At 40.8% G+C, this 22,662-nt stretch overlaps 2 protein-coding genes across 4 annotated transcripts in view; one reads left to right on the forward strand and one right to left on the reverse strand.

The window, feature by feature from the left end:
• Nucleotides 1-22,662, reverse strand: part of ide (insulin-degrading enzyme) — a gene marked incomplete at its 5' end in the record, with an annotated part of 23,183 nt that continues 521 nt past the window's right edge. The window contains 25 exons of one of the 3 annotated variants that reach the window (XM_083897765.1): nt 1-389; nt 981-1,048; nt 1,139-1,211; nt 3,734-3,795; nt 5,269-5,541; nt 6,313-6,480; nt 9,207-9,318; nt 9,907-9,998; nt 10,467-10,587; nt 11,149-11,259; nt 13,412-13,556; nt 14,337-14,419; nt 14,707-14,829; nt 14,905-15,007; nt 16,335-16,438; nt 16,758-16,838; nt 16,947-17,038; nt 17,142-17,234; nt 17,489-17,651; nt 17,729-17,841; nt 18,207-18,329; nt 19,066-19,235; nt 20,522-20,729; nt 20,834-21,018; nt 21,118-21,216. In XM_083897765.1, the coding sequence (XP_083753891.1) occupies nt 294-389; nt 981-1,048; nt 1,139-1,211; nt 3,734-3,795; nt 5,269-5,541; nt 6,313-6,480; nt 9,207-9,318; nt 9,907-9,998; nt 10,467-10,587; nt 11,149-11,259; nt 13,412-13,556; nt 14,337-14,419; nt 14,707-14,829; nt 14,905-15,007; nt 16,335-16,438; nt 16,758-16,838; nt 16,947-17,038; nt 17,142-17,234; nt 17,489-17,651; nt 17,729-17,841; nt 18,207-18,329; nt 19,066-19,235; nt 20,522-20,729; nt 20,834-20,993 (2,937 nt within the window). In that variant the 3' untranslated portion in view covers nt 1-293. Of the gene's footprint in view, nt 390-980; nt 1,049-1,138; nt 1,212-3,733; nt 3,796-5,268; nt 5,542-6,312; nt 6,481-9,206; nt 9,319-9,906; nt 9,999-10,466; nt 10,588-11,148; nt 11,260-12,737; nt 12,883-13,411; nt 13,557-14,336; nt 14,420-14,706; nt 14,830-14,904; nt 15,008-16,334; nt 16,439-16,757; nt 16,839-16,946; nt 17,039-17,141; nt 17,235-17,488; nt 17,652-17,728; nt 17,842-18,206; nt 18,330-19,065; nt 19,236-20,521; nt 20,730-20,833; nt 21,019-21,117; nt 21,217-22,662 lie in introns of those variants that run through there. The other 2 variants (XM_083897764.1, XM_083897766.1) reach the window with 2 other exon arrangements.
• kmo (kynurenine 3-monooxygenase) overlaps nt 21,897-22,662 on the forward strand; it is a gene marked incomplete at its 3' end in the record, with an annotated part of 13,255 nt that continues 12,489 nt past the window's right edge. The window contains exon 1 of the mRNA XM_083897772.1: nt 21,897-22,023. The remainder of the gene's footprint in view (nt 22,024-22,662) is intronic.

Here is a 22,662-nt window from a genome sequence, read left to right on the forward strand (position 1 = left end):
GAGTCTACTGTGACGCCCCTTCCCCCCCCCCCCTCCTCCTCTATCACGGCTATTTCATCTGTTGAAGTGGTTCCAGCCTGCCATACATCTACACATGCATTCACGTGCACCCCGGCCAAAAGAAAACACACACACACTCTCTCACACACACTCGCACTCTCACACACACATGCAGGCCTAGTCTGAATGCAGTCTTCCTGACGGGGGTGGGTGGGTGTTGGGGATGGGTTGTTGTTGTTGAGGATGAGGAGCAGTGTCCCTTCCTCTGTGCCTCCCTGCGCTCCCGGCCTCACTCACAGTTTAGCAGCCATGAAGTTGATGTGAGGTTTGACCAGCGGGAACAGAGGCAGACCCCTCTTAAACTCAGTCATGTCCTGAACCAACGTGGGCTGAGAGAGAGACAAAAGACGACAGGTTAGATCGGTCTGCACTTACAAATGTAAGTTATTTTTGAAGGAAAAGCACTTTTTCCTCAATGAATATAACATTAAATGAATAGACCCTATACATTGTTAATGTGGTAAATGACTATTGTAGCTGCAAACGTCTGGTTTTTAATGGAATAAATCCTGCACTTTTAACTTTTCACGGATGTTCCGTTTTCTTCAGTTAAGACACATATCGTCATATGATTGTCTTGCAACACACTGATTATCACAGAATCATTGTATCGTGACATTATTGTTATCATGGACCATGTACAAGAGATCTAACCGGTGAGCCGTCGACCTACATCTACAGGAAAAAAGGGACACTTATGAGGATCCAGATGTGCACAGAGTCTCAAAATAAAAAGGTCTGCTACCACCCTCTGTCTCCCACTTCCAGAGCTGTCCTCTCATCTCCTCCCAGGAGACTAAACATTACAACCCAGTGTAACATCCTTTACCTCTTCTGTTTAATAAACACGGAGGTCCTGTGTGTGTGCGCCTCAGTGAAGGTCAGTAAAAGCTCGACTGAGTCGAGAACGTGAGTATTACCTGTGGCAGGGAAGGAGCCGGGGCCAGGTTGACATCATTCTGAGCCGGGAACTCTCCCACTACTGGACCTGGTCAACAAACACACACACACATTGAGGTAAATGTGAAGCCAGTGCGACTGACAACATTAAGTCTGCTCTGCACAGACAGATACTCACAGGAGTCCATCTCTCTGGACAGGACGTGCACGGACACCTTGTGTCTCTTCGGGGCTCCGACCGTCAGCCGCTCCTGCAGAGACACGGATGGTAAACAGGAAATTACATCAGTGCAAACTTTATTTCAATTCAGATAATTAGATAATCGATTATCAATCAACTACTAAATTCAATCGTCAACTATTTTGTGAGTAATTGGTGTTTTTTTAAATAATTAAGTTGAGTTTTCAGCTTCTTAAATGGGAATATTCCCTGCTCTCTTTGCTTCTTAGAACAGAAAAATTATTAAAAGTGAATTATTTTTTGTTCTTTATCAAAAGAAGAAAGTTTCAAGGTTGAAAACAACGATCAAAGATTTTTTCTTTTACTTGTTATGGACCAAATTAATTGATTAATCGAGAAAATAATCTACTGATTAATTTATTATGACTGCAGTTTTCGTTTGTTTCTACCATTTGGTTGCCAACTGTTGTTAATAAAAATTAAATAATGTGTCCTATGATTTTAAAGGTCCATTATGTAATAAATCTAAACCAACTGGCCATAAAATTCAAATCCTAATATGTCACAGAGACTCAGGAATAATATTTATATAACAAACTGAACTCACCAACAACAACAACAGTACAGCCAAAATATAAAGACCGCAAATCATGTTTTGGCATGCGGCGCCATCTACCACCATCTCCCAAACATTGCAGTCAGTAGAGTCTCTGCTGCCGAGCAACCACGGGTTGCCAGTTACGTCTAAGCTACAACGGCGGAGAAAATTAATCTTAAAAGACCTCTGTATTTTGAATTTAAGTGTAGTAACCATTTTTGGCCACATTCTTACATATGGCGCCTTTAATGTAAAAGCAGATAGAGTTTACCCGAGTATGACATGCATTATATATACAGTAAATTATCTTGCTCTTTAACAGTGTTTTCATTAGCTTTGAAAAGCCCAGTGAAGATTCTCTGATCTCCACATGCAAGATTTTATTAGAACCGAAGAACTGGCTCATCTGCAGTCACGCGACGTCAGAACGAAACTGTGGCAATGCGATTGTGGCTTGATACGACATTAGCGATGCATTAGGTTTGTTCTGCATGGGTCCAGGAATGGTTTCTGCCGAGGCTGAGATAATATCAATAGTTCTTTCAGCGGGCCGTGTGTGAGTGTGTGTGTGTCTTTGGCCCTCTTTATCCGCTCTGAAACAGGCTGCTGTCTGGCTGTCATTACGGCGGCTGATACGCTGTGAGCGCCCTGTGTCAGTGTCACCTCAGCGGCTATGAATAGAAGCAAGAGAAGGCGACCGCTGGGCGACACACACACACACACACACACACACACACACACACACACACACACACACACACACACACACACACACACACACACACACACACACACACACACACACACACACACACACACACACACACAGATTTTGAGTGGCGAGTGTGCCTCGCTCAGCATGCTGGACCAATACTGCTTATATATTTAAAAAAAGAACTATGATGCAGTAACTGTTGTGATGTTTTTTGGCATAAACCAGTGGTCCTTATGGAGACCAAAACCTGGTTCCAATGAGGCAAGAACTTCAATTATGATGAGCTGGTTCAATTTAGGGATAAGATTCGTATTGAGGTGAGGTTAAGGTTAGGGATAAGGCTTTGTTATGTCTGAAAACAGCTTTATCCTTCATCGGCAGATGGATTTACTCCACCGTGATGAAACTGTAGACATTCAAATCTCTCGATGTTCATTCGCACTCTTTATTTTTTTACGTTTGAACATTAATGTTTAACTGAACCTGTGGAAAACTGACTCTAACTAATCCCCATTGAGGATAATCTAAGTCTAATGGTACCTGCAACACCATCTATACAACCTAATATATAATTATCTGACATTCTCACAATAACTTACAAAATTGACTGATTTAAACGTTATTTTATCTTGATAAAAACAGCCCTATGGGATTGCTTCTCCTCCTGTTGCTTTGTGGACATTCAAAAGAGGATGAACTCGTAAACTACTTTCGTCCGGGTTCAAATAATCAAAAGTATGTCCAAGTACCGTCAAGTCAAAAGTGATACATTTTAAAAGTTCCGTTCAACACTGGACTGTCATTGAACTTCTTATTCCACAGCTGAAGCAGACATTTCATTTTGATGAGCACACCTATGACCCTTCCATCTCATTACATCCGCGAGGTTATTGTAATTTATGGCGCCGCCTTCTGATGACACCCGAGCTGTCGATACGTCCACAAAAGTACCATAATTTAAAAAAAATGGAACGAGCTGCATAATTTAAGTCAGCCGACATAAAAACCCTGGCAGTCCGGGGAGCAACGGCACCCGGGGATTCATGTTCTTAGTTAAATAATAAGCTTAATGTTGTTTATGGTTTTCATTACAGCGCGCGAGGATTCAAAATTGATGACCTCCTTATTTAAGAGGTAAATCTAGACACTTTAACTGTCCCCATGTCTCTGGTGAGCCTCCTCGTGTGATGGTGAGTTAATTTACGTTTAGGCAGGAGACTTGAGTGAGAGGACAAGCAGAGGACGGAGACACTGCAAGACACAGGGTTGCAATACTTACTTTGTAGAAATCGATGACGTTTTCTTTCGTCAAAGTCTTCAGATACGCCACTTCAATATTATCTGCAACACACAGAGAGAATGGAGGTATTTAAGGGGTTATATTATACCCCATTTCTCCAAGTTAATCAATCACCCTGCCAAAACAGCTCTGTTCAGAACGCTCCGTTTAGTAGTATCTCTTTTAAACAAACAAACAAACAAAAAAAGTAAAACGAAACTTAAGGGACAAGAAATGACATTAGCCACAGAGGCTACTGGGAGCTAACAGCAGTTAGCATTGGGAAAAGTGATCATTTGCAGACTCTAGCAGGCACATTGCCATCATATATAACATGTATCCACTGGACAGATAAATCCTCTGAGGCTGAAAGTGTGTGTAGAACTCTGTGCTGCACTGTGGAGCCAAGAATAGAACGTTTCGCGGACTTCCTGTTTTCGGATACCGTTGCCCTCGCCAGCACTCTCATGTGTCTTACGGACAAAGCGGAGCTCTGCGAGACAACAATTCCAGGAATTTAGCGCATTGTGACGTCCCAGTGTGCGCAGAAGTCAACATCGCCTGTTTCTCCTGTACTTAAACTTAGAGGACCACAAAAACATGAGTGAGTCATCTTTTTAGGACCTCCAGAGTCCCAGATATAAATATTTAAATTATTAAAAAGCTGATTTTGCATAATATTTCTCCTCTAACATAATCACGCAAACGCTGGTCTGCACATAAGCTATATAAGACCTTTTAGTTTATATTAACATTAAATTACTAATACTATTATCCACTCCAATCCAATCCAGATGTATTTATAAAGCATGTTTAAAAACAACAAAGTTGACCAAAGTGCCGTACATAAAAACAACATAAGAAAACACTAAGAACAACAGGACATTAAAATAATAAAAGCATTAAGACCAATAGGAAAGGGGGAAAAAAGGATTATCATAGGCAACTCATGCTGAGCACAATTTTCAACTTGGTGTCACTTGCTTGTGACAGTCCTTGATGTCTCAAGAGTCATTTTCACATTTAATTCCGTTAATTGCTCATATCCTGGACTTAATTTTGCGGCAATGTGGCGACTTATTGACTTATTATTTTGCTCAGCATGTTAATACTAAAAACACAGCTGTTTCCAATTCACTGATGTCGTCTGTTGAACGTTTTTCTCTGTGCCCTTGGTGTTGAGAGAAAGCTGCCCTTGCTCCCCCTCCTCCTCCTCCTCCACCACCACCACCGCTGCTGCTGCTGCTGCTGCTAGTATCAGTAATCACCACCACTCCCTTGGCAGCCTTTCAGAGTTGCCATCACTCAGGGCTTTAGGCAGATTACCAGCGAATCAGGACCATTACGATCCATTACTGCACTCAGGAGAGTGCTGTTACAGGGCGGCATGCTACGGCTGCAGATTATTACAGACTAATCGATCCTAATATGCGCAGCTCGGAGCAACATCCGGCTCACCTCGGGGACCGGCCACAATATTGATAACTCAAGAATGCATATTTGTAATGCAACACAAGTGAGGACTGAACTCTCACCTCTGTCAAAGTTATACTGCTGAGAGATGATCTCTCCCCAGTACTTGGCACACTCGGCTGAAAGTTTCTTGGGCTTGTCCAGGCGGCGGATGGCGAGGGCCTGGATGTGTTTCTGGAACGCTTCGTCGCTCATCTCCTTCACGGCCGTCTCCATGGTGCAGAGGAAGGCCTCCACGCGGCTCTCCAGGTAGTGGGGTGCTTTCTCCGACTGGATGATGAAGCGCAGTCCCTGCACTCCGTTAGCCCGGCGCGGCCCGCTGAACACAATGTAGCCTGTGGGGGGGTGGAGACGAGAAGATACAGCTCTAAAATACTATATTTTTGCACATAAGTCGGTTTAGAGTCAAACATTTTAAGGAGTTGATTTTATGATGCATGTTCTCATTTAATTTCATTAACTACTAGGGGTGGGAATCTTTTACCATCTTATGATTCGATTCTGATTCTCAATTCATAATGATTTCATTTATAATGTTTTAAACATTTATCCATGCTTATGTGGAACTGTTGCAACTTTTGCATAAGTAACATAAAGAAAGAAAAAAAAAAGATTCTGGGACATTTTTGAATCTAATATATGAGAATTGAGATTCTCATGTGAATTTTTTGGGCACATCCCTACTAATGACCCTCTATTTATCTTGACAACCGTATCAGGTCTGACCTATTATTTAGTTAAGTAATAGCGGTCCAAGAAAATATTGTGATATTTCATGGTATGATACTTAATCAATTCTCTCAAGTGCTTTGTCGATATGGAAATACTGTTGACAATGGTTTTCTGACTGTTGTATTGAAGCATTCGACTATTCCTCCCTGTATATTGTTATTTTTACGATGGAGACTATTTTATATAATACATCGTCTCTTGCTGCCTTAAGGAAATGTGGTTCTGAGCCACTTGATCCTAAAATTATTAACCATCATCATGGTTGGAAGCACTTTAGATACTTAGAGCGTTTTAAGCAATTACTAAATGCAAATAAAAAACTGCATCATTAGCAGAAATGACGCCGATGTCGGACACGATATTGTGCTTCTCACCCAGCTGCTCTTTGGTTCTCAGTGTGTTGAAGCAGGGCTCGGAGATGATCTGGCAGAAGAGCTCCAGCAGCATGTTGTCGTGCGTGGTCTGCATGTCCGTCTGGTAGTAGATCTCGATGCCGCAGTTGTTGTGCACCTCGTTCCTCTGCTGATACACATACCAGCCGCCTAAGGGGACCAGAGGGTTTTGTTCATTTATTTTCCCTCGAGTTGTAAATCATGCAATTCACGTTACCAGAAGATGAAGTGCTGAAGCAGAGGAAAAGGGCAAACCTCCCATTTTTATTTCTATGTAGGTGCTACAGGACAATACTTGCAGTGTGTGTGTGTGTGTATGGAAAAGTCATTTAAATCTCAATATTTTACACTGAACCATCCTCTGCCTCTGATCTCTGACTGTACTCCTTCATTTTTTGTTTCAGTGGGACATGTAATAGAAGACAGAATAAGATAAAAAATAAGCACTTTAATTCCTTTCTGCTTTGTGTGTAGATTTAATTTAGATAATAGATCCACTAAAAGTTCAAACATGACTTGTTCTAGCTGAGACACTGTGCATGGATGGAGCAAAAACAAGCTGCCATAGCTTACGGTAGAAATGAAAATCCAGTGATAAATGAACTATGAGAAGCATGGAAGGCTTGGATACGCACGCTTCCAATCCACATAATCCATTCTTGTATGCATAATCGAGTGTGTCAAAAAATATAATAAAGTCTGTTTCAAGGAAAAGCAGCAGAAATTGATGAAGTGTCTCGGATGTAGATCTGCAGTTAAACCTGAGCACTTACACAGTACTGATTTAGTGTAATACAGTAAAAAAAAAGAAGAAGCAAAGTTCAGATGGAGGATAGTGGTGACACTCGTCTGCAGGAAGCCTGAGACACTCTGCTGAATACCAACATTGTGCTTTTTTTTTTCGCCGAGTGGTTCCAAACGAACCTCCTCGATCCTTTTATCTGTACTTGAAATATGCTTTTGGTGGAGTCATCCATTCATCCGTGGGGAAAACCAGGCTCTTTTTTTTTTTTTTTTGAGTCCAGTGTGATCAAGCTCACTTTAAATGGAAGAGCAGTTAATGCTGGGTAATGCAGGTGCCTTTATGCACATGCTGACTGAGCACTGCGGCTTTGCACTCGGGGAGTGTTGTGTGGTGTACACTCTCCATCCTGACAGAAAAAACCTGTGTCGCATTCTTCTCAGCATGTCAGAATATTTAAGTTTACTTTCAGAACTTTGATTTGTAAACGTGTGGAAACTCTTAAGCATGTGCTTGTGTGATAGTGTGAACTTTGTTGTTACAGCATGTTTGTTCCTGTCATATCAGCAGTGAATGAAGTACAAATACTTTGTTACTGTACTTAAGTAGAATTTTGACATATCTGTACTCAACGTTGTTATTTATATTCCGTCAACTTTTACATTTACTCTATTACTACATTTCCTAAATAAAACGTGTACTTTTATGTCTTTGTTACTCGTTACTACAAAATAAGTTGAGTTAGTGACGTAATGCCTGTTTGTTGTCACTAGTTGTTTTTTAGCGGCACCCACTGTTAGCCACTGAGCTGTTAGCCACAGAGCCGTTAGCCACAGTGCCGTTAGCCACGTACAGTAAATGTCACTTACTTCAAGACTTTTACTCAAGTAATATTCTAAGGTGACTTTAACTTCTACCAAAGTAATTTTCTGGTTAAGGTACTTCTACTCAGCTTTTAGCCACTCAGCCGTTAGCCACAGAGACGTTAGCCGCGTACAGTAAATGTCAGGTACTTTAAGACTTTGATTCAAGTAATATGCTAAAAGGTGACTTTAACTTCAACCAAAGTCATTTTCTGGTTAAGATACTTGTACTTTTGCTCAAATATTGCTTTCAAGTACTTTATACAAGACTGTGTCTCCATGAATCCCTATTTCCTAATTTAAATCTGTTCAGCTTTAACCAGTTTATGCGTTTTCTTGCTCTCGGGGCAGATGAATTCTAAAGGAACACCGGTGCATTCTGTGAATTCTGTTTCTCTCCTGCACTGCAGATATGTGTGTGTGTGTGTGTGTGTGTGTGTGTGTGTGTCCAGAACAGCTGAACACACACACACACACAGGAAAAGAAATAGAAGTCAAAAGGACTGGAAGTGAAGTTCGATGAAGTGGCAACTCGTGACTACCATGGCTACGCAAAAGCGATGCTAGCGACTGCTTGTGGAACAGTATTTAAATACATCCAACAGTGCTGAAACGGCAACATTTTCCAAGGTTATTCAGGTAATATCTGTGTGTCCCTGGGACGTCTGTCATTAGATCGTGAACTGTGATTATATTTGGATCATGCGGTGCTTTTAACAGAGATTAATGTGGAAATGACCAGATTTAGTGAATATGTTTTTCTGCACAAAAACGTTCAGTCCTCAGAGAGTCGTAGTGCGTGCCAGTCAGTCAGTCACTTCATGAGCCAATTTTGTGTTTATATCCTTGATGTCCTTCTGCTGTACTCCTGCTCTGTGTCTCACTAGCAGCCTGGAGCCAAGCCTGGAAACTTCCTCAGTGAAACACAGGATGTCTCCAGGTGGGCCCTGAACAGCTCTAATTTTCCCTCTACACATCACTCAAGTTTCCTAATGTAATCAGAGCGGCAGCACAGGTGCGTTGCCGTGTGCGTCCACATTCGTCTTTGAATTGCTGGGGAGGGGGGCGAGTACACATTTTACCCCGGTGACGTCCGTTTGCCACTTAGGGATGGTCCTCTAGAGGAAAAACGAATTTAATCAAATCTTTGCAAATACAAGACGGCAACAGTAATGACGATGGCAGGGGCCACTGGGTAAGAGCCCTTCGGTGTGGTCACCATGGAGACGGGCATGACTAAGCAGCTGATGAGTAAGGACGACAGGACTTACCATCTGGAATCTGCACCTCTCTGTAGCGAATCAGTTGGCTTGGAAGGAGTGGCTTTGTGTGAGCGTACTCGATTAGCTTGTCCTCCACCATTTGCATCATTCCGAGAGCAGACTGGAAAGATTACAGATTACATTTTAGTTCAGTAAAAACATCTTTAAGCCGTTGGCTCTAACGTTAAACTCTCTCCCTCTTCACCTTGCATTTTAGTGACAGTTAAGGTTATTTGCTTTGTGGTTGTATGAGGCACAAACACACCGACTGTGCTGACTTCACACTTTCTATGCAGTGCCAGAAACAATGTACTGTTGATGACCCACAAAGGACACTTTCAGCATTTTACTTTTACTTAGGAAAATCACGAGTTCTGCTGCTTTTAAGAGCAGAAAAAATAGGAACCTAAATAAAGTGTTTTCTGCAGCAAGGTGAAAATTGTGCTTTAGCTTGGCCATATTCTTAACCATCTGATGTGAATGGCTGTCAGAGCTCATTCCACAATGTCTCACTTCTGTAGTAGATGTACATTGATGTCATTATCTGGCTACATCACAATTTCTCTTGCCACTGCATATTACAAACCGTAGACCCCTTATATGAAAGGGCAAGGTCGTACTTTTGCGAGTCGAGAATTGGCAAAAAAGGCAGCAAATTTCAAAAATCCCTCAACTGGCCCTAAAAGAAATAAAGCAACTCCAAACAAACCTCCTTGGTGATGTTGCCATGGAGAAGTGCTTCAATATGTAACCGTGACAATAGCTGAGGTATGAAGGCTTTGAGGCGTGGGAGAGTGACATCTGGAATACAGATCAAAGAACACAGAAAAAGTCATTTCACAAGATGTAATCAAGACAGAATCAGGAAAAAACACACAGGACTGTTTCTCTGAGAAGTGACTTCCCTGTGCCGCATCTGTACAGAAAATGTAGTCGTAATATCTTAATATGGCCTGGTAAATCTGAATTCAAGCAACATCTAACCCACATCCAAGGATCAAAGAAATATGACCGGCTTCCTTTCTGAATCCAGACGAGCACTGCTGAAAAGAAAGACTGCAGCTAGGGAGGCTCCTGATGGTACAACAGCCTCCCCATTCAAACAAGGGTTGGAGGATGAAAGCGACTGGCCTGAATGTACAACTTAATACCTTCAAGCCTCTTTAATTTCAGCGAACTAATTTTAACCCCACTGCAGAAAAGGGCTAATAAGCACGAGGGGCTGGTACTGAGAGGAGAAAGAGAGAAAGATTAAGAGCAGCGTCTCACCGTCCAGAGCCTCTCTGAGCTCATCTTTGGTCCAAGCAACCTCGGTCATTAGTAGACGGAGGTAGTACATGGCGTGCTGGTGAGGCTGCTCAGCCCTGAAGTTATTCAAAGACCGCATGTACTGTAGGGAGAGGAAGGGCGACAACGTCAGCATCACAGACAGAGAGAATGACAAAAACTACACTACCATTCAAAGGTTTGGGGTCACTTATAAAAGTCCATATTTTTGAAGGAAAAGCACTTTTTTCAATAAATATAACATTAAATGAATCAGAAATACACTATACATTGTTAATGTGGTAAACGACTATTCTAGCTGCAAACGTCTAACCCATGTACATAGGTGTATAGAGGCCCATTTCCAGCAACCATCTTTCCAGTGTTCCAACGGTACATTGTGTTTTTTAATCATGTTAGAAGGCTATTGGATGATTAGAAAATCCTTGAAAACCCTTGTGCAATGATGTTATCACAGCTAAAAACTGTTTCGCTGGTTCTTTGACGAAAGGGCAAAATGATCATTTGGAATAAAAATCCTTATTTCGAATCTTGTCAATGTCTTGACTTTATTATCTATTCATTTTGCAACTCTTTTGATTAATCAAAGATTTGATCAAAACTTATGTCCACCATGACTCATCATAACCTCGTGGAGATGGCGGAATCGCGGCGAGAGGCTTACCGCTTCCTTGATGATGTCAAATCGCTTCTCGTCTATTTCGAAGGTGGCCATCTTCTCGATTATCTTCTTCAGCAGGATGTCCTGTTTGTCATTGTAACCTTTAACAGACAGCTGCAGCGGACAATGACAGAAGACACCAGGTGTGTTATCAACAACTGAAAGATAAGCTCGGTATAGACACTGTGATTTGTAGCTTATTAGGACTGATTTATGATGTGTAGGATAAGTTCTCACATTTCTGATTGTCGATAAATTCCCATAACATCCCAGTTTATAACGAGTCACCCCCCAAGTGCAGGTCTATATTTACATTCTCTCTAGAAGGTGGTTGATAATGAGGTTTTCCCTCTGCATATTGGTGTTTTAAAAATGGAAAAAGTATTTAAAGCTTCCACTATGCAATGTAATCCACACCTATATAGCCCTTCATGACTCAGCAAAAACCTCCAGCTACATTGCTATGCATCCCATCTCATCTTATCTTATCTCGCACCTCTGCATCACCCAGTCCCTGCGGTGACAGCTGTTAAAGTAATCTTTCCTAACATCATTAACCTTGACGAGAGGCCAGCCGGTTACACCAATACTGCTGAGTCAAATCATCCACACATAGTCCATCATCACACAGCAGAGAGGCAGCTAATTAATGCAGGTTACTGGGTCGTGGGGGCAAAACATGCATTGCTGGAAGTTAGAAGATAACTTGGAAGAACAAAAACACCACCACTCACAAATAATTGCTATTCATAGGTTGAATAATTATTTTGCTCTGCAGCATTAAATATCTGACAGATAGACAGACATCTCTGGCATACAGATGTGTATTCATACATTAGGGCTGGAAATCAGGGGAGTATGACGGAGCATGTTGCTCCTAACTATGCATCAAAGCTGCTGGATACAGATTAACTTCCATCGACTTTTCTGCACTGGCATCAGCAGAAATGCGACTATAAATAAATTTGGCTTTATGGTTTTTTGTCTCGCAACAGAGACTCCTGTTCATCTACTACATGTAATACAGTAACGCAGCAAAACTGATGGCAGGCTAAACTTGTATTGTAAATGTGCCATCCAGTATTCCCCTTCTCTGCTGCATGTTCACTTTTAGAATGTATTACCATGAATGAATTCTGGAAGTGAATCTGTAATATCAGCCGCTTGTACTGCTGACTGAGAGTTAGTGTACCGCGACGGCCCGCACAAAGTTCAATATTTATCATTTTTATTGCCACAGAGCATTAAAATGAAAAGCAATTATATTAATTAATCTAAGAAAGCATTTAACGTGAATTCATTTCTTAGAACACTTTGGGGTGTCGGGGTCATAAAAACTGGTTTAATCACCTTGGTAAATTCAAATAAAAAAGTCTACGCCATTGCCAGAGCACAGTGTTAAGTTGAGAAACGCATCAAGTCAGCATTTGCAGGTAACGCAAAAACCCCCCACACACACACACACACACACACAGCACTTCACATAATCAAACTGGATGCAGAAGACCATACCATTTCCACCACACTGTCAAAGCCTTCAGAAAGCAAAAGCAGACCACTACCCTACACAAGTTCACAAGCATCTTACTTACTAGGATGGCATTCATCCCTGAGGCTACGCCATACACCAACCCTGCCAGGCGGGCTGCATATGTATACTCTTTTAAATCATCCTTCAGTAACCTGAGTAACAAGTAGATCATGTTGCAGTGCTGGGGATCTGTGTATAGGTAGCGACTAATAGAGGGGGGGAAAAAAGAACAAAAATGTTGGGAATGAGGGGTTTTTGACCCAAAAACAAAACAATGACAATGAAAACTATAAGAATGATAATAAGAGTATGTATATGCAGCCTTGTGAGCAGCCTTCTGTCCAGCAAAGCTGGCAAAAACTCTTCAACTCAAGCTACCACTGTTTTCAGATCTACAGGTCTCTGCAATTTCTACGTTTAGAAGAGAAAGTGACTTTGTATGTTTTTGAAGAAGTGAGAATATAAAGTCCTCCTCAAAAATGAAGGGTTTCATGGAAGAAGGGTGAAATGGGATGAAGAATTAAAAGAGAGATGCAGACTCAGAGCCCACCCTGAGAGCAACCAGGTCAAGATCAGAAGGTTTATATGGATAAAACCTTCCAATCTGGCCATATAGATAATTCTACATGGCCTGACTGAGCCACAGTAGCCCAGTCTGAGGATGATTAAGAGTATGGGGATGTTAAGTCTGGGACGCTACAGGTGGGCAATGGGAAGGCATTTTTGAATACTTACATACATCCCATAGACGGTATTTTGGAGGTCATAGTTCAAACCGGCTAGCTCGGCTGCATATGCATACTCGTTGAGGGAGTCCTTGAGGAGCTCCAGGTATAAATACGCCATGTTACAATGCAATGGGTCCACATATGCAAACGGGCTGTAGAGGGAAAGGCATCGGTTAAACAAAGCATCGAGGCAACGGCCTCTACTGTCTCTTGATGGCAGGAGGTGAAGACACTTCAAATACAGCACATGTGCACACATTAACAGCATTAACTAATTAATTAAGGGTGTGAGTTTACAGGTAATCGACGTGTACAGGGCATTTGGTTTAAAGATTACAAATAATTACAGTCTGATGGATAAACACTGTCTAATTACAGTCACACCCCGAAGGGTGTGGCAGTCATTTTTTTGTTTAGATTAGATAAACAAGCTAATCCAGCCCATTATAAGTGTGGTATATGCAAACACTGTGAGAAAACTTCAAACTTGGAGTGTGTTTGGAAATTTTCTCCAAAGACAATTTAAAGCGAAATGGACAAGTACAGCTTACTTCTACTTTTTCCAATTTCCTTTCCCTATTACATTGTTGGCCTTAAGCTGATTTAATTCAGAGTGTCTGCAGTATGAAAATGTGCTTTACTCTTTCTCTCCTGCCTTAATCAAAGATACGAGAGCCTCAATCTCTCCTGAACTGGTTTAACTTAATATGGTGCTAAAATTAAACTACTGCTAATGCAAAATGACATACACAATTGATGACATCTACATACTGGTATCGATCTGCACACTGCGATTATTTAAGTGTGCCTATTTGTTTAACATGGACCGTCCACAGCCCACGTGTAAAGGTTAGAGGATAAATAAAGTTTAATGAGTCATATACTGGGGCAGGACCTAGTGCCCAGTGAAAGAAGAACACATTTTTACACACCTGAAGAACTCGAAGTTCAGGCAAGCCTTAGGCAGGAAAAACTTGTCGTCCTGCTTGAACCACACCTTGCTCATAGCAGTGTCCTGGAAGAAATGACCCCCCCACACACACACAAACAGGCAGTGATCATTTTCATATTCATTCAACGTTCACTCCAAGCAAAGATGATCATTTGCATGAGTTGCACTGACATGATTACTTTCTTTCACAAAGAAACCTTATATGCTGAAAATAGCTAACTTAGGTTCTTGATCTTACTCAGAACATGGTTTTATGTGTCACAAGACTTTATTACCATTAGACAATAAGAGATTTGTAACAATATGACGTTAAGCGGGAACATTAGTAGAAGAAGAATGAGGATTCTCACCTTGATTAAACTGGGAACTGAGGGAGAGTCTTTCTCAAGGGGGTAAATCTCAAAGTTGGTTGGGATGAACTCATTTTTCATGGGTAACTTGAACTTGCCATTGAGGTCTGCATTTTCCCATTTCTGAAAGACAGGAATAAGTTCAACAAGAAGGGTCTCACCGAGTCTGTATGAATGCCGTTGACTACTGTGTTTCACCTTAATGGTTTCTTCAGAGATCCCCTCCTGTTTGTACTGCGTGCCATACCATTCTTCCGCCTTGTCGGTTTTCCCTTCAAACGACTTTGACACCACTGCGACTCTGGGAGGAGAAAGAAAAGAGAACCACGTCACTATACAGGTATACGAGTAAACTCTCCATCATACGAAAAGCAGGTGTTTTTCTATTAGCATTCTATCTCGATCATGTTTGAGTAAGTGGAGATACGCTGACACATTGAAGCCCTCTAACAGATGGAGGCATGATTAGAATTCTTAAACACCCTTTACTGGACCTCAGTTTGAATTAATGACGGCACTGATCAGAGCCCAAGGTCAACCAGCTACATGAGTAAAGCAGAAGACCATCATGCAAACAATCAGACTCGGCTTAATAGGAAATACAAAATTCACCGTGGTAGACATTAAAGAGGAGACGCTTGTGTAAATTGCTTTACGAAATGGGGGAATCATTTGTAAATGGCTATATGAGATTTAAAACATTTATTTTCCACCGTGACTGTGTTCTTTTTCCAACTACACAAAAATGTACAGGTGCCGCTAATCTGGTTACGTCTCCCTTACAAGGACTTTTTTGCGTCACTCTTTAGCCCCTCCCACTTTCAATTTCCCACACGCTTTCACCGAACCTTTTAAATATGTACATTTTCTCCAGGATTGATGTGGTCGCAAAAATCTGTGAGTTTTGGGGTATGTTCAGGCCCTCAAAAATGCGATTCATTTGGCGGAAGAAGAAGAAGAAGAAGAAGAAGAATCCTTACAGTCGTGCTCGAACCCAAATGTGCAAATGTGGCTTAAAATGAAATAGCTAAAGATTGCATCAATGTCTTATAAACCATATTTATTTTTATTAGGTTTTGTTCAAATTACCAGTTTAAAACAAAGTATTCAATGATAGTAATGTAATACAATCTCGTTAAAATCTTATTATGAAACCAACAATTCAGAGAGCAAAAATTGTCAATGCACTCCTCAACACATGCACGTCACAAACTCACAATTGTTTAGGTTAATAAATCTGCTCTATTATGATCAAAGTATTATCTGATTTATTATGACCTTATACAATTTCAGTCTGGCATGTTTGTACCAGTCTTTATTATTTATATTTTTGTTTTTTAATAATGTCTACCGGTTTGAAATAACACTGCCTGCTCTTCTTGGAGTAGTGCTCATCATTTAGAGTTTTTTTTATTTTATAAATGGTATTTTTATACTCGATCACAACATTGAAGCCAGAAGCTGCAGTTGTGTTGTCCAATCAAGCAGTTTCAATGTTTTTACACTGTACAACTGTGGAATGCAGTGTACCATTCCACAGTTGCTGCACACTGCAGATGTTTGTCTGTTGTGATATCACTCGTGCAGTTTTCTCGTCTTGACAAAAGACCAGACATTCTCACACTGACCTGACAAATTCTGGTCTCAGCTTATCAAGCACCATCTCAATCAGATCTGGTCTGAAGTCCTCCAAAAGGTACTCTGCTGCAAGGACCTCTTCAAGCGGGTAGTACTGAAACACAAGAGCATAAAGCAACGAACTGAACAGCTGTGGAAAAGACAAACATCTCTGTGCACATGTATGGATCCAAGGATGCAGTCGTCTCTGTAATTTGTGCTTTTGTGACAGTATGGTACAAAAAAAATAAATCATATGGGAAGTCTGAAATAAAGACCAAATCTAATTCTGACAGCAGCACTGCAAAATCTCCATTCCTCCATTAGAGTCAGCAGACGCACTTGGCAGCCCGATGACGACAGCAGGTACAGACGCAATAAGCTGCATCGTGTCTCCATGGAAACAACCTCTGCAGATAGAGAGGGGGACCTACGTGTAGTAAACCAGCCACTTTGGAAGTATAGCCACGGGGTCGCTCCTTGTCCTTGAATCGGAAGGCCACTTTGTTTAAATCCTACAAAAGAGAGGACATGGATGAAATTTAGAGGCAGAATCTACACATGGAAACTGCAGCAAACACTGCAGCATAACACATTAAATATGATCCAGATGACTAGATTACCTTGCATTCGTCAAACACCCACTCCTGAGGGCCCTCAGTACGCAGCTTCTGGATGTATTGGAACATGTGGAAGATGATGTCCTCCACGTGCACTGCAACGAACAAACAAATCCTGCTTTAATGAAGGCTCTCTAAACATGACTCGCAAACATACGAGGTCAATAAATGATACGCAAAGTCAGTTGGAGTACTTACGGAGACCCTCCTCGGTTAAGTCGACGTTGATGATAAAGAACATGAATCCTCTGGCTCCTTCTTTTTGTCCCCCAACAAGTGTGTTCACCCAGCCTAAAAAAAGAAAAGTGGCATGATTTTAATTTCAACATAGGTGTACACATCAAATACTGAAAATGAGGGTGCTATCACACCTACAGCATTTGGTGTGCACCAAACGTGTTAAATGTTCCAGTGATTTTAAAACTTCAATCTATACTAATTAGATGATTTATAACTATATAAATAAAAATATAAGCCAAGCACAGTCTGCCATGTTCTACTGGGTGTATATTCTGTCACACTCTCAGATCTGCTTCATGACTTACCTTTAGATTTCAGCTCAGACAGCAAACTCCCAGGTCCTTCATGGCCAATCAAATGTCCCAGATAATGTCCTGGGTTAGACTTATAATACTTCTGTAGGTCTGGGATGGGAAAGGTCACATAGAGGTTCCTGATGTCTTTGATCGGCACCACTTTGTAGAATTGCTATAAAAGAACATTTTAGATTAAGTGAAAGTGCAGCTTACACAAGGTGTATTGTGAATATTAGTTAAGTGACTCACTTTGAGGTGTTCCTCCTGGAAGGGATGCTCAGGGAATTCTGGAACAGGCACGCTTTTATTCTCCACTTCTGCAAACAACTTAACCACCATGGAGGTCAAATCATCTAATGATTCTGTTGGAAACAAGGGAAAAAAAAGGGGTGTTCATCTATTATTTAACATACACTTGCGTTAAAGTAGAAATAAGGCTGGGCAATATGGCTTGAAAAGAAAAGAAAATCATACGAGTAAGTGAGAACTATTTCAAGGGATCAACCATCATTAAAAAATTCATTCAAATCTGACATTTAAGCAGTGGATGACAAAAACCAGGAGCACTTAAATAAACATCTCTAAAATTGAAGAATGAAAAGAAATGGACACTGTATACAAGCAGGAGAGCGATTAATGAGTTCTAAATGTCATCTAATCATCCGATAGATTAGTTGTTAATAATGTCATTAATTAAAAACATTGTTGGTGAGAGATCAACTCGTACCTCTTCCTAACACACACAATCCCATGAGGTTAGAGGAATAATACGTAGAGTGAAACTGCAGAAGCTCCTGGCGGATGTCGATCCCGTCCTTCGATGGTCTGGTCTCAAGGGTCAATTTGTTACCTGTAAGAGAAACAAAAATCAGCCCAGTGAATACTGTACTCAAATACTTTAAGGTCCTCAGTGTACAAACAAAGTCATCAGTGTATAATAAATGGATTCAAGTGATCATTAGACAGCGAAGACTGTTATCCTGTGAAATGATGGACGATGGAATGTTTTTATGATCAGTCTATGATGTCCAACTTCAAAAAAATGGCCTATCAACTACACGCACACACACGTCTCTGTTAATTAACCTGGTTCAAAAGGTAAGGGGTTAATGCTTTCAGAGAAACAAGACGATTTAATCAACCTGGAGACGAGTACGTTCATCTGTTAAAAGCAAGCTCGTCTGATCCTCTTCTATTTTTAAACCAGGATGAAGTACTTTACTATACAGTATAATTCAAGACTGCCATCAGGTGGTTATTTTAAGCTCAGCACTACTCTACATTCTGATCTGGGAATTCATAATCTTCCCTCAGCTTCCCATGCATCAGTAACATGTCAAGTGATGGAGTCAGAATGGAAATATATTTTTAAAGAGGCGTTGAACATGCTGAAATCTCAGATTTTGTGCTTGTAATGCTTCAGAAAAATCGCGTCTTCAAACAATAAATAGGTGGAAACTCAATATTAAAACATTCAAAATCTTGTATTGATTGACTACAGACAAAAACGAAACAGAAAATCTAACATTGATACAAATTAGAATGTATTGAGTAGAGAATGAATGGCAACTGTGGAGGATTTCTACCTGTTCCAAATTTACTGAAGGGGTGATTTGGGTTGCCGGTGGCCTTCTCCAACTGAAACAGCCTCCAGGCATCATTCATGAGGTTCTTCTCATGTTCAGAGTCCACGGCGTTCACCTCTCGATCCTTGCAGCTCTCATCGAACAGTGGGCACAGGAAAAACTGGGCAAACCTACAGAGATTAAGGTAATTGTATAATTATACAGTGTTTTGTGCATTGTGAATAATTACTATTTAGACAGGTACAACACTTAGGGGTTGAACGTAGCGTACTATTATTCAAGGTTAAATTGGAGGTTTTCTTTCCTCCAAAGCAATTTAAAGACAACACAGGAAAAAGGCAACATGGCAGCATGCAAAGAGGGAAAAACAATTTGAATGGGTTTTAGGTGGGATCAACTGCCATGCAAATGGAAAACACCATTTGAATCCTTGATGGCCCTGCCTAAAAGAGATCACCATGTCAAAGCTGGTTGCTCAATAAAGGTGTGACCTTTGCTTTGAAATTGTATTATACATGGAGACATGTTCAGTTCTACCAATGGGATTTTTGTTCATTACAAAATATGCTGAAGGACAGAAATGCGTGACACAAATACAAGCATTCTGATTATTATAGTTCAAATAGTTGGGGCAGCTCATGACATATAATGAGCCTTTCAGACACAATCCTCTTTTATTATTAAAGAAGCAACATCATCAATATTTCAGCATACTCTGCACTGTCCTTTCCAACCACTAAAGTCCAGATGGCCTTCATAATTCACTGGTGCAGGAAACAATTAGTTGCCGCTACAGAAACCGGTGCTTGCTAGACCATCATTCATTTATAAGTTAGTAAGCTTATCCCTAAAGGTTAAATTATGTCCTCTCCACCCACAACACCGCAGCTGAAATGCGAGTGGTGGAACCCCCCCCCTGCAAGGCCGAGGCCATCAGCCTCCCCCTGTGCCTGAGGTTTCTCGCATTAAGGGAGGTAAGAACGATGCCGGTTACAAAATAGCACGAGAACTGGGTGTGGAAACTAAAGAAGGGCAGACAATAACCTGGCAGCTGTTAACCTGTGGATTAACACATGGGCCCCCATGGGAAGAAATGTTTACTCATAATCTAACAACTACTTAGGCCAAGAGTGGGAGACATCCACCATCCACACTGCAATTTGTTTGCAAGGCAATAAAACACAGCCCAGTGAGGCTGAATGCAATAAAGCGAATTAGAAAAATTAGAAACTGTAACAAACTGTGTCTGAAATCTGAATATACATTTAAAAAAAAAAAAAAACATCTTCCCAAGTCTTGGTTTGTCTTAAAGAGTGGTCACTTATATCTTAATTTCCTTTGAAATAATACTGCAAAATACTATCTTTTTTTACTCAATAATGACATAACAAATGTCACCCAACTAGCCAATTTATAAGTGAGATTGCACACCAGTTTGATAAAGAGTGGAAATTACCTGTCTAGTGCTCCTTCCAAATGCTCATGGGACACATCGAAAAAGTAGTTGGTATGCTCTCCACTGGTAAAGGCATTGGAGCTGCCTGCATGCTCACTGAGGAACTGGCTGTATTCATTCTCCTTGGGATACTTCTTTGTTCCCAAGAACAGCATGTGTTCACAAAAGTGTGCCAAACCAGAGATATTCCCTGGGTCTGATAATGAACCTGTGAATTGAACATAAATGACCAGAAAAAGTCAGTCAATCAAGCCATTTCTATTTGCGCAATAATTATCTACAAATAAACTTTTCCTGCGTTTGGTTAGATACCTATGTGGACATCCAATGCAGCTGAGGATTTGTCTGTTGTTGGGTCACTGATGAGCATGGCCTTAAGGCCATTGGTGAACTCCAAACCTCTGTAGACCCGCTTGTCCTCAGGAGAGCGAATGATGTCACTGACCACCTGCTTCACAGCCGTGTCGGTCATTCTGTTCGGCAGGGATGACACCAGCCTGTGAGGTGAAGGGAATAACATTTGACATTTGGTGAAGTTGCGTTTTCAAACTTACATGATGATCAAGAGATTTAAGCAGAGAGGGAATATTCTGTACCTCGTTTGGTAAGGCACAGGATGTTTTGGGACATAGTCACAGTCTCATCTGATTATAATACTGAAACAAGCCCTGTAGATTTGACAGCCTTTTCCATGATCCCATTGTTTTTGTTGCAGTCAGCAAACTTGTTGATACAGGCTATGCCCGAGACACACCTAGTGCCACTTATCAAACAAATAAACTGGCAAGGTTTTGTTAGTGTGTTTTAAATAAGACAGCTGATTCAACACATTAAAGTTATATATCCTGCCATTAAGTTAGTCTTGAACATAGCTATTTCCTGTGGTGTGATCTATGTGACGCAGGTATGTATATGCAGTATACTCACAAAAAGGCCAATATTTCGATATAACCACTTAAAAATGGGCATCCATACACATACCAACACTGTTTTTTTGACAGAAATGTAATTTGTTTTTGTAAATAAAGAGTACAGATGACTGTCGTTTTCATTAAAAGCACTAGATATAATAAAATTCATCATGTGCTGATCTTTTTGTAGGTTATTGTACTGCTGGTCTGGCAACCCATGTTGACAGTATATCCACTAAAGTAGACGACACTACACCACTGTTGGTACCGGTTCCTAATTGGGTTAAGATTCTGGACAAATGGTACTGCTTTTCATTTTTATTTTTTTTTACCCTTTCTTTGGTGATTTTTCATCGGTTTTTGACATGAATGTATAGATTCATGGTTTTTGAACGTCTGCACAACTGTCGCGTAATTATGACATTGTCGCCGTCGACAGGTGATGACTCAGTCTACAATTAATCATGTCAGCGAGGGCCCTGAAGCTAGCTTAAACGAGGGCGGCATGTTTAATTGCTACAACAAAGCGATTAAAGTTAGCAGCACGGCTAAATAACGCTAAAGACTGCAGCGCTGTGGCAGCGGCACCCGGTAAGTTTGTAGTCATTACAGTGTCAGGTGTGTGTGTTATATGTTGGTTTTCCTTAACAAAACGTGCTAGGGACAAATGCGGCAGGAGAAGTGCCTCCTCTACACTGTTCTGTTTCATGTATGGGTCTGTATGTACTTACAGTCTCCTAACGATATAAATCCCTAATGACCACAAAATAAAGGCTTTCCAGATATGCATTTACATGATGACCTGATATTCCTTGACCAAGTACCACCTGAGAAAATAGCCTCATTATCATCAACGTTAAAATAAAGTGGTGTAAATAAAAATAAATACCAGAACCATGTCTCCAAGCATTAGCAGTACTGATGCACAGGACCACAAACAACACCCAGTCTTATCCCAAGATTTGCAGTATTGATGGCCTGTTGCGTTGCACACACAATTTGCATCTAGGAAGAAATGCAGCTAGTATCACCACGATAAGTGGATTTCTATTAGTGACCTGAGGTTTGATTAAACTAATATTTAAAAACGAGTTGTATTACTATAGATACATTGCACAAATAACAGGTAGTGGTGAAACAGTTCAGACATGTCGGTAACAAACCCGTAAGTTTTGAGTACAAGGTTGGTTTATTGATGTTTGTTGAACGCAGGCAATTGCGCCTGTAATT

This window comes from Microchirus variegatus (assembly GCF_963457635.1).
Source record: "Microchirus variegatus genome assembly, chromosome: 11".
Classification (NCBI taxonomy): domain Eukaryota; kingdom Metazoa; phylum Chordata; class Actinopteri; order Pleuronectiformes; family Soleidae; genus Microchirus; species Microchirus variegatus.